Source organism: Poecilia latipinna, unplaced genomic scaffold (genome assembly GCF_001443285.1).
Source record: "Poecilia latipinna isolate Pla-1442-1.1 unplaced genomic scaffold, P_latipinna-1.0 Scaffold3475, whole genome shotgun sequence".
Classification (NCBI taxonomy): domain Eukaryota; kingdom Metazoa; phylum Chordata; class Actinopteri; order Cyprinodontiformes; family Poeciliidae; genus Poecilia; species Poecilia latipinna.
In genome coordinates this window covers 4,531-16,856 of record NW_015116091.1, presented here as the reverse complement: position 1 = coordinate 16,856, position 12,326 = coordinate 4,531, and the positions used below count along the sequence as shown (strand labels likewise).

At 41.1% G+C, this 12,326-nt stretch overlaps 1 protein-coding gene across 1 annotated transcript; it reads right to left on the bottom strand.

The window, feature by feature from the left end:
- Positions 1-784: 784 nt before the first annotated feature.
- LOC106941044 (beta-1,4 N-acetylgalactosaminyltransferase 1-like) lies at positions 785-10,761 on the bottom strand. The gene is made up of 8 exons (XM_015023971.1): positions 10,563-10,761; positions 7,103-7,140; positions 6,840-7,020; positions 3,864-3,956; positions 2,051-2,238; positions 1,833-1,973; positions 1,513-1,735; positions 785-1,234 (listed from the first exon to the last, which is right to left on the bottom strand). Exons 1-8 carry the CDS (start codon positions 10,759-10,761, stop codon positions 1,017-1,019), a joined length of 1,281 nt encoding a protein of 426 aa, XP_014879457.1. The 3' UTR covers positions 785-1,016.
- Between the last annotated feature and the right edge of the window lie 1,565 nt (positions 10,762-12,326).

Sequence of the window (12,326 nt, the reverse complement as noted above, 5' to 3'; positions counted from 1 at the left end):
CATCACCGGACCCAAATCCGGTCTCACTGCTATCGGGATCTCATATACAGTTGTAGGTTCTTCTTCATCAAGCAGATGTTTATTTGTTAACGGGGTTGACGCCATCATCTTAGCAAACGTCCTCGGGCTAGGTAACTCCGAATCCGTATCAGATGTTGCAGAGGAGACAGGTTCTTTATTCTCAGCAGCAGGATGAACTCGTTTAGCCCCATACATTGCAAAGTTCTTGAATAACTCTTAGGAGTAGAGTGCTTGATTTTTTTGACTGTTTATAACAGAAACCCTAAAAAGGCCAAACCCTCTGTCTCCATTTCTATTGGCTAATTCAAAGAGTTCAGGAGGAGTTAATGGTGAGCAGATGGTCACAGAGGGAGGGCAGGAGGTCACAAGTTCCCAAGAGGGGGGGAACTTGTGACCATCCCACATATCATCTCCGATATCCACCGGACTCACAGTTGCGCAATATGTCAGCTGCGGACTCACAGTTGTGCAATATGTCAGCTGTTTGGGATTCCCCTCTGCTCTTACGTCACCGCGCTTTCTGATTGGCTACCTGTCACATTCAGTAGGTTGTATTCTCGTTCCCAGTCAGGGAAAACCCCACAGGCTGCGATAAAAGGGCCAAGACAACCCAAATTGGGCATATTCAGGCCTAAGCGGGAACACCAACATGCAGAAGCCTTATCTGACGGCTCACGACCCCCTTCCCCCACCACTCCAGGCCACACCAAAATTTTCGAAGTCTTGACCGGTCCGCGGTAATAATAAGGTTGGGGACCACTGCTTTAGCTGATCGGGCCTAAAAAGAAGACTGTCTAGGTGAAACCAAATTTATTCCAGAAAACATCCCATTAATCCCCTCTTGAGGTTTTTACAGTACTGCCTCAAAGGCAGATAACAGCAGAGCAAACCAAGTTGCCACAAGTTTTATCTGCCAGTGCAGGGTGGAGAAAAACATCTTTGCAGATTCAGGAAGAACAGACAAACCTTCAGAGAGACTAGGAGAGATGTCAATGCTAATTACGAGTCTGGCAATGCAAACGGTATTTGAAGTACATGAGGCCGTATTTTATATTTTGGGAGTCAGAGAAGGTCGAAGGGTGGCGAAACTTGTTGTACATATTCTCGTTGTAGGTCTGCTTGGCCGGTGGTTGATGGACTTTGGGTTGGTGATTGATGGTAACGTCATCGCAGGAGCCAACATAGAGCGATCCAAGGCCGTCGATGAAAAACTCTAAAAAATATATATACACAAGAGAACTCAGAATATCAAAAGATTCATCACTTTGACTTGTCTTTTCAAGCCAAAATGATGTTATATCAAGTGAAATATATGTGATATTATTGAAAAGATAAAGTAGGTCACTTTAATCTCTACAAAATTACAGTGAACTCTACTTTTAGTCAGCATCGTGTCTTGGGATGTCATTTAAATGATTCAGAAATGCATAAAAGTCACATGCTTTGCTGATTCAATAAGAAATCTGTTCTCAGTGCTTTTACTGTACTCACCAATGTGAGCTAACCTACTGAGGAGGGGGTCAAAGCCGACCTGCCGGAGTTTATCCGTGTGAGCCATGAAGAAGTTAGTGACCCCATCTGTCACAACACAGTGAGGAAATTCCTCAATTACATGATGAAATCCTCTTCTGATGTGCAAGCAGTCTCCGTCTTCCTCTCCTGGCTCGATGGAGATGGTTTGTCTGAAGGTACCACCACCTACTACTCCCCCAACCTACAAAGACACAAACATGGAAAACATGGAGTCAAATCTCTGAGATAAAACTTTATAGACTCATTTTGAGCTACGATTTATCTTCCAGGGCACCAACCAGATCCAGAGTGGTCCTCTCTAAAACGTCTACAAGCTTCTCCAGCTTGGTATTTGCAGTGAAGAGGAAGTCATCGTCCACCCAAAGCACATATTTGGTCGTGGCCTGGGAAATGGCCAGGTTTCGTCCAGCAAACCAACCCTACAACACAAGAGGTTTGAGCTTTAAAGACTCAGAGAGAATTAGCTGCAACAGCAGAGAAAGACCAGCCTGCTTACCTTCCCAAAAGGCATGATGTACTGCTCGATGTAAGGCCCAGAAATGGTTTTTGGGTTATCGCTATCATCAGCAATTACTATCATGACTGTGGGATAGTATTTTCTGATGCTGTCAATAAGGTTTTGAAGCTTTTCATAACGCAGGAAAGTCTTTGTCACTATGGTAACAATCTTGCTGACGTTGTACTCTGCAGAGGACAGACAGATTTTATGTTAAACACTCTTCCTGCAGAAACCACTGGTTTGGTTGTGACCAGTGATGACAGTAACGCGTTACAAAGTAACGACGTCGGACCATTTTTTCAGGAACGAGTAATCTAACGCATTGCTATTTCAAATCCAGTAGTCAGACTACAGTTACTTAATGAAATGACTTTGCGTTACTGTGCATTACAATTTTCTTTTGTAATTAAATGTTATTTACTCGAAGCATCTCGTGGAGTGACTGACGTTTCCATGCGACAGTGTAAGCAGCGACAGAAATGTAAACAATGGAGAGAGGAGAGAGATGTGAATTTCTTTGCTGGAAAAACGAACAATTTTGAGTTTTTGTCGCCAGGTCCAATTATTACAAGCGACTTGTGCTTGTTTTGTTTCTAAAGTTGCTTGCAAATTTAATGAGTCGCGGGTTGCGCTTTTTGGGGCTCGTTTTTGAACGTGAAGTTACTCATTTGGGCTTGGAAATAAGCAAAGGCACATAATAAATCCCAGAATTTGTCTATTATCCAGGACGTTTACGTCAGACTCTCCATGTCCATCATTTCCCTGATGTTCCGCACCGCTGAGTCTTTGTTAATATCCATTATTTATCCATCATATATTTGCCTTGAATGACGTCGAGTTTCGCGTTGCGCTCCAGAAACCTGCAAACATTGAGACTAATATGAACAGCGCAATAAACATGAAAACAGCCACGAATGAACGTGTCTGTAAAGTTGTGCAAGTAAACGCTACTCTAATTATTAATATTAAGATAAGTCACAACCAGAAACCACTGGTTTAGTTGTGACCAGTGATGACAGTAACGCGCTACAAAGTAACGACGTCGGACCATTTTTTCAGGAACGAGTAATTAACGCGTTGCTATTTCAAATCCAGTAGTCAGACTACAGTTACTTAATGAAATCACTTAGCGTTACTGTGCGTTACTATTTTCTTTTGTAATTAAATGTTATTTACTCTAAGCGTCTTGGGGAGTGACTGACGTTTCCATGCGACAGTGTCAGCTGTGGTGTGTTATGGTCCTCTGGGCGTTCCGTACCAGAGGCGGGTTACGTCACTTCAGTAAAGGTTCCTGCCGGCTAAAGATAAGCTGTTGTCAGAGTCCTTAATTAATGGCCTACAAATTACTACATCAGCAGCGACAGAAATGTAAACAATGGAGGGAGGAGAGAGAGGCTGGGGCAAGGGGGTGGGGCCTTTAAAATCCTTCTTAGAGTTTTCCAGACAGTAGTGGAAAACACGAATTACAAACTTTTTTGTACTGTTGTGACCATTAAACAATCTCCCCTTCAGTTCAACCATATAAGTGGAAATACACTGTTGATGCTACTATTATAAAATAACTATTGTATTAGTATAAGTATTGGCAAAGCTCAATGTAATTTTCACAGGTGGTGGAGCGTTGTTGTTAGCAGCTGCTGAAAGTAACTAAAAAAGTTGCTTTTAATGTAACTTAGTTACTTTCCAAATCAGGTAGTCAGTAATTTAAGTTACGTTTTCAAGGAGTAGTCAGTAATCCGATTAAAGTTATTTTTTCAAAGTAACTATGTCATCACTGCTTGTGACAAATAAAAATGTGATGCTTCTGTACCTTCCTTAGGTCCAGTGTCATAAAGTTTTGGAGTTGCTCCATGACGGATCTTGATGGTGAAGGCAGCCTGATGACCTTCCGTCTTAAACTCCACTAGGGGACACAACAAAAATGTGACTCGTTTCTTCTCTACAGAAAGATCTATTTTGGAAAATAATTCTTCAGACAATCGTAGTTGACACGTATGTTGACATAAATCATAGTTTATTTCAACATACAGACTAACCAACTATCTTGTTGACACATCATTTCACTGTGCATAACTAGAGTTTGAATTGAGTCCTTCTCTCTAATTAATTGAGATCTTTACGAGGATTTTTGCCTATGTAGGAGAATCAGCTGACTCACATTTTTGTTACTTAAAAAACTGTTTAGAATAAATAATTCTGTGTTTTCCTTCCATTTCTTTTAGCTAGTTGCAACGCTAAAGCTAAAGGAAATGACATGTTAGGAAACGCCCTCAAAGCTAGGGTTAAAGGGTATGACAAACTAGGGAACTCCCTCTTTAGGGTGTAGTTTCAAGAGAGACGCTAACAAAAAGAATGGACAACTTTTGTTTGATGTCATCTTGTCTGTTAGCTCCTAAAGATAGCATGTCAGAATAGACTCGTTGTATTTTGGTATTAATACATGGAATTCATGAATTCAACTCACTGACTCTTTGTCAACCTCATACAAGGCGAACTTATGCATGGAGAAGGATAACTTCTCCACAAAACACAAAGTTTTTATAACAGTTAAAATATGCCAAACATGTTTAGCAATACTTGGTTAAATGTTCCTTTGCAAGTTGCAAAGACACAAGGTAAGGTAGGTAAGGTCATTTTATTTATATAGCACATTTTCAGCAACAAGGCTGTTCAAAGTGCTTTACATGAGTTAGAAGGAAATACAAACAAAACATTGGTAAGATAAAACTAAATGTTGGTTCTCCGTGTTTGATTATTGTTCTGGGTTGCTAATAGAGTGGGTAGAGTGCCTTCTCCAGGTCAGGGGGGTCAGGGGGGTCCTGCCTGAAGTGGAGGAGTTTAAGTATCTGGGGATCTTGTTCACGATTGAGGAAAGAAGGGAGCGGGAGATCGACAGGCGGATTGGGGCAGCGTCTGCTGTGAAGCGGGCGCTGTACCGGTCCGTCGTGGTGAAGAGAGAGCTGAGTCAAAAAGAGAAGCTCTCGATTTACCGGTCGATCTACGTTCCTACCTTGATCTATGGTCATGAGCTCTGGATCATGACCGAAAGAACGAGATCACGGATACAAGCGGCCGAAATGGGTTTCCTCCGCAGGGTGGCTGGGCTCTCCCTTAGAGATAGGGTGAGAAGCTCGGTCATCTGGGAGGGACTCGGAGTAGAGCCGCTGCTCCTTCACATCGAGAGGAGCCAGTTGAGGTGGCTCCGCCATCTGGTAAGGATGCCTCCTGGACGCCTCCCTGGTGAGGTGTTCTGGGCACGTCCAACTGAGGAGGCCCTGGGGAAGACCTAGGACACGCTGGAGGGACTATGTCTCTCGGCTGGCCTGGGAACGCCTTGGGGTTCCTGGAGGAGCTGGAAGAAGTGGCTGGGGAGAGGGAAGTCTGAGCCTCCCTTCTGAAGCTGCTACCCCCGCGACCCGACCCAGGATGAAGCGGAAGAAAATGGATGGATGGTTGCTAATATATGGTACTTTCTACGTTTGTTCTAGATTTACCCTTCAACCTTCTCTGACTCCCAAAATACAAAACTAACAGGGGTTTCGCTAAGTCTTGCTACAATATTAAAAGTATAAAGCTAAATGTTGATGTCAAGTAATGAGTACTCCACACTTTCTAAAAGTAATAAACTAAACGGACAGACAGGGCAAAGAAATAACACATCAGGAAAAATAGGCACATGTAGCAACATTTACTTAGCAGAGCCAATGAAGGCAGTGACGTTAGGGAGTGTGTATCTGTGGCCATGAAATGTATGTGGTAGGTCTGTGAGCAGTTCTTTGATAAGGTGGTATTATCTAAGAGCAAGTTCTTGGAGTGATTGCACAGATATCTTTAGAAAAGGAGAGGAAATGGGAAGGAGTGTCGATGTTTGCATAACTTGAGGTTTGAGATAGCCAGCCAGGCAAGATTGACACAGGGGAACCAGTTCAAATACAGACACTATGCTTTAGATGGGGTAGATTTTACTTCTCTGTTGATTCCAATTATCCAAATTAGTGTGGCCGTTCTGCCGGACTGAGATTAGCAACTTCTCCAAGATTGATTCCATCCTGCTACTGAGTTCTGGGGTCCACAGCTGGCCTACGAGCTGGCCTAATTTCAGTAAGAATCGCGTCCAACTTGTGCCTCTGTCCCACAGCAAGCCAGTCTGAGTGTTCACTAGTCGGCCCAACCCATCACAAATTTGTCAATAAGCCAGGTATCCGCCAACTCCAAAAAGAAGAAATCTTATCATGAATCCAAATAAATCAAGGAAGTATGTGCCTGCAGGACATGTTGGCTCTCCTGTGCCCAGTTTTCTCCTTGAGAAAATTTGATCACCTGCACTGAGAGACCAGTTGACCAGATCCACAAATTGCAGATTCAGAGGATGTGCAAAGAGAGGCTCCAAAAAGGCAGCGCAGAAACAGAGCAAGCAGAGCAACATCATTTTTGTAGCCATAAAATTGCGTCTGGAATATTTCAGTCTGAATATTCAACCACCTTTGATGTCAGAAAGAGTACAGCAGTTGTTGTCTGGTAAACATAGTTCATAATTTTAATTTGATTTGAAACTATTATAGAAGCCTAATATTAGTCTGATTTTCATTTTAAAACTAGTTCAGATCTGTTCTGACTAAAACATAAGAATCAGGAAAAAAGAAAACATGGTGATGGTTATTTATACACCAGCGAATATCAAGGATCAAACCATCTTAGGATAGCTACATTGTCTGCAAACTGAAAGGGGATTTTAAATAAATATAAAAATGGAGAATCCCCCCTTCTAAATGTGAAGAGGTCTTACCTGTGTCTGCAGTGTTGGGATGATATTTTGTGTTTGTGTAGGTGACAAACTGCAGCTGTCGGTTCAAGTTCAGCAGCAAACTGCTAGACAGACTCATATGCATCCCTCCATCACCTTTTATTTCCACTTCCTCCACTTCTGCTTCTACGTTTAGTGTTCCTAGTGTGGCAGTGATGTTTATCTGCAGCAGGATGGAAAACAAAATGGAAAAAGTGACAGAAATCCACAAATCTGGACGGCAGAAAATAAAACAGGATACTCACTGTGTAATGGTCTCTGGAAAGGTCGTGTAAGGCCAAGCCTGAAACAATAAGGACCGTCAGTTATTTTAAGCTGACTTGCAGGAGTTTGCAGTTTTTATAAAGAGCGACACATGCTGCTTTGGGAAATTTCTCAGTCAGTAGTAAAGATTATTTCACTCACAAACTATGCAAAAATTAATAATGCAAAAATGCTCATTTTGTGGCTGAACAAATGAGTCAGAAAAACTCAGTTTTGCTGATTTTTACTATTTGAGAAAAAATAAGTGTCATGATCCATTCAGGTCTTTCCTGTAATTGTTTTGGATATTCTTTAATGAACAAACATACTGACCATACCCAGTTCTTGTCTGTGATTTGGTTTTAAACTCTACCTCACCAAATGTGACAAAGGGGAGACAGGATGGAGACCTGACCTTAGCTAACACAGATAAGTTACTCAGTCCTGATCTAAGCCTCGTGCAGCACCGTTGTTATCAACTGAGACAGTACAGACATGATGGCATCTGGTTTTACACTTTCCTGTCAACTTAGTTTTCTTCCAAAAACCTACCAGGAAATGCAACATAATAGCACGTGACAATATTTTAAAGGGCACATGAAATTTATGCTTTTTTTAATGTGACACCAATAATAATATTGTAGCAAATGAGTGAAAAACAGTGATGGGCCAGACAACACAGAAACCTCAGCACATGCGTCGAGCAAACAAGACGAAACCCTGCGTCGGTGCGCGTATCACTTTTAGGAAAACCACGCGACCGATACAGTTCCTGTGTTTTGGATGCGAACGCGCCAAATTGTATTCATGAGGGAGAAACTGTGTCAACATAATTGTGGGTTTTGTTGTGTGGAGATGCTTTGTGTTATTTGCTCTGTGTTTGTTTCTGGATCATATTTGAAGTCCAACATGGATCAAATAAGAACGAGGAAGTTTTCTCCCACATAGGATCATTTTGATCTTATCATGGGGAATAATGTACGAATTGGTTAACACTCCCGTGATAAACCCTTGTGTTTCCGGAAAGCAGGCAATTGAACTGGACGTTCAGCTCAACCACCTGGTTCAGGTTTGTCATGATTGTTAATTGTTTTTATTTGTATTCTCATGTTCTTGCAAATCACCCTAATTACAATGAAATAGTTTGACCCAAAACTGTTACAGCAGCTTATTCTAAATAAAAACATGTGATTGAACATTGTTCTGTTTCCAGACTTTATTGAATTTGCCTGCAGTGACTGCTTAAATCCAGCAGATGTCACTGCAAGTGACATGGCAACACAGTTTCAACACACAGTCGAAAACAGTTTGGGAAATGTGCCAGACACCCAGAGGATTCATCTGCCCATCACTAGTGAAAAGTTACAATAATCTTTTAGACTGAGTTTTTTGGGAAAAAACAACAATTATTTCTTCATACCTTTGTACTATTGATTCAGACTTTTTTTTTCAATAATTAACCAGGATTTATTGAGGTCACACACACTTTAGTGTTACTACTTTGTTTTCTTTGGTTGTAAATGTTGATAGCTAGTAAATGATTGTAGGTTCCTCAATCATGAAGCCATAAGCTTGACGCTCTCCAGACACCCAGAGGATTCATTCTTCGGACTTGATGACGAAAACGACAAAAAACCAGTCTGAGTGCTCTTGATAAAGGTTAACATCAATGTGTCATCATCGTAATATTTCTTGAAATATGAACGATAAGATTTAAAGATGCACCATCCCGTTGTCCTGTCTCATCATTACTTACCTGTATTTCAGGAAACTTATCTGCTGACATTACACACACACAGACTGGTGGTAAAATGGATGGACTAGCAAAGGACGAAAGAATAGACAGAACAATGCATGAACACCCAGATGGATGGATAGACAGGTTCTGCTTTTAGTGACCGTCTCTATACACTAAGACCACAGAGATCATTCGCCTCTCTCTGCATAATGCATGACGTGTGATATTGGCTCTTATGTGTCGAGAGGCTTCTCTTAGGGTTGAAACGATTCCTCGAATGATTCGAGAACCTTGATGATTAAAATTCTTTGAGGAAAATATATCTGCCTTGAAGCTTCGTTAATTTACGTTTTATTATTTAGCGCACCGTGTTCCGGCCGGGACATTACTTGATGCGCAGCGCTCTCACTTCCACCTCTAAGTTGTTGACGAAAGCTAACTGTTAGCGGCACAACGTCCAATCTTTAAGTTCGGCCAGTGGGCATTTTATTGATTGATGATAATGACCGGGTTTTCATCGTTTTTGAGGGACCAATAAGCATTCTTAAAATGACTGGTGCGATGCCTGGAGTACGGCAGCCGTCCTCCTCCGGGAGCTGCTGGTTCAGAGCGAACAGCGGGAAGTGCGATGCAGGAGTATTTATACAGGTGAGCGGATCGACTGAACACAGTGGGCAGCTCAGTAGCTGATGGCTACAGTATAAGTGTAGCTTTACGACAATGCATTTCATATCTTCCCGGTCTCAACAAACGAGTGACAGAAATCATCGTGGCGGTACATGGCTAGTAGATGAGTTTCTGAGTGTGAATGAAGGTGTGAAATCCTGTTAACAAGGACACAAAAGCTATTAATGGCTGGGCAAGGTATACCTGTCAAGACTCCCAGTTTGGCAAGGAAACTACCGTTTTTTTACCCCCCCTTTCCTGCTGTGCTCCCGTATTAGCATCTTCCTGCAAATATGCAATATTACTCCCCTCCCAAACCCCCACACACCCTTCCCGGGTCTTTCATTCGTGCAGTTTTTTATTGCCCCAGACTTAGGTTCGTCTGTCCTCCACCTCAAGCCCTCCCAACTCCAGGCGACATTTCCCATATTCTCAAACCCAAAGCTTGACAGGTATGGGGCAAGGTGAGAGTTCATCTATTAAACTGATTGGAGATGAACACGTAAACTAAAAGCTGGAGTATAGACATTTTTTATGAGCGTATTTGTGAGCCTGCCTCTTTATTACTAAATTGAAGATCATTTCAGATTTTTGTATAACTTTTTTTCAGGTTAACTTAGAAAGTGAGCTATTATTGTTACAGGTTAGTTTTCTAAGCTACAAAAAAGTAACTGTTAGGGATGCTTAAATATGAAAAATTGGACTGATGTTGATATCTAATAGTAACACTGGTGTCATGCTAGATTTACCAATATTTTATCAATTTATCTATCCGATTACTTGATTAATTTTAGGAATAATCGATAGACTACTCAATTACTAAAATATTAATTGACAACAGTCCTAGCTTCTCTTGTTGCAGATTACCAGTTGCACTGGTTCAGAGTTTTGGAGCTCCCTTTGGAAATCTGGAAACTGGACTGATAACACTAAATGACTAAATGACTAAATGAAAATTAAAGTACTAAATGAAAGTCAGACTTCTTGAATCCAAATATTTAAAAAATGAGAAGTGACTCAAGACTTATATACATGAGTCAGGTAATTCAAAGTAATACCTGGGATGATGATTGTTTTCCGGGGCCGTACTTCCACCCCCTGTGTTGGATACTGCAGGGGACTGTTGGCCTTGGCGATCATGAGCGTGTCTGCAGCAGTCCTGGATCTGATGAGAAAGGTTTTTTTTACCAGAACAATGTAAAAACCAATCAGATAATTGTGAAAATGTATTTCAAGCAGATTATACTTGAAATCCATTTTTTTAAAACACATTTTTGCTCTTCAAAAATGGCTGCCAGCCAAAACTGGCTGGACAGCGCATGGTATTGAGGTAGAGCGGCCGTCTATTAGTCCTTGACGTAGGTGTCTGGGGCTTGATTCCTGATTCTGGGACCGTTGCTGCTTGTTTTCCCTGCTCTCCTCTTTCTGTTTTCTATCTGATCTGCTGCAAAGAAACCCCACTGAAAACCCCATCTGACACAACAAAATATACAGTAGGACCTGTGGTGAGATTACCTGTTGCTCACCTGGTGACTTTAGTGAATGGGTGATGAGGGAAGTCTACTTTTAGTTGACTGCTTTAAGAGTTAATGTTTTTTTTTAATTTTTGGTAGAGTCTTATTTTGATTCTAATATATCGGAAAAGATAAAACTATTTTGTCCATCTCAGTGGAAATTTTCCTTCGACTCTAAAGCTATAAAATGACACATTCATAGAATCAGAATATTTGTTGCTAAGAATAAAACACTTCATGCGGTAGGTAAATGTCATTTAGTTTGGCTAAGAATGCTTATTGCACTAGGAATAAATTACTTCTTATAGATGTTCTTAGCTTCCAGAGGGACGCTACAACGCCTTCCTGAGCTCAGAAGTTCAAACTGATGAAAAAGATGATGGATGCTATCTGCTAAAATATTTCTTGCCGTCTTCCATGTTCTTTCAGCAAGCAGTTGAAACAGACCTTTTGTAGTTTCACTACTATTTACCTGCTGTTTTACCTGTCATTCAAACGTTTCTTAAAATCTTTCAGTCTGCAGCCCATGTGACCAAACCAACCAGGGAGATGAAAAGTTACAACGCTCTCAACATAACCTCTAGTTGGGTGACCCTAACATCATTAAGTTTTCTTAGAACATAGAGTCTCTGAGAACATTTCATGATTGTATCATGAGAGGCATTTTATCATGCATTGCATCATGCGACGCATGATAAGAGTAGAAAGTTCATAACCTGTGATTACCTCCTGTGAAGACAGACATGCCTGACCTCTTCACTCAGCACAGAATGCCTGTAGACCTGAGTAACATCCCAAAGCAACAAGACCTGACTATCTGGCCACACTTGAAGCACATTCGTTTGCCAGAGATCAAAGTGCAGGTGGATCTTTTGATCTTATTTCAGCTGAACATCTCAAGTTTGCAAGTTCAAGGGTAGCCCTTCTTCTTGCCTTGTGTTTCACTGGTTTTATTATGCATGGTTTTATTCCTGATACCTTGATGAATGTTATTCTATTTCCTGTGATTAAAAACAAAGCTGGAAAAATTAGCAGCTCTGATAACTATAGACCTATTGCTCTAGCAAGTACACTGTCTAAAGTCTTTGAACTAATTCTTTTGCCAAAATTTGTTAAGACAGTAATGTCTACAGACAATCAATTTGGGTTCAAGTCCAAGCATGGTACTGATTTGTGTATATATGGCCTAAAATAATTACTGAATAATTATAATAGCAAAAATTCTATGGCATTTCTGTGTTTTTTAGACGCCACTAAGGCTTTTGATCGTGTAAATCATAGAAAACAATTTTTAAAATTGTGCCTAGC

Coding starts and splice junctions, on each gene's coding strand:
- LOC106941044 (XM_015023971.1), bottom strand. CDS start 10,761: ATGGATTTCAAGTATAATCTGCTTGAAATACATTTTCACAATTATCTG. Junction 3,957..6,839: donor TCCCAACACTGCAGACACAG/GTAAGACCTCTT, acceptor TGTGTCCCCTAG/TGGAGTTTAAGACGGAAGGT. Junction 1,974..2,050: donor ACATCATGCCTTTTGGGAAG/GTAAGCAGGCTG, acceptor CTTGTGTTGTAG/GGTTGGTTTGCTGGACGAAA.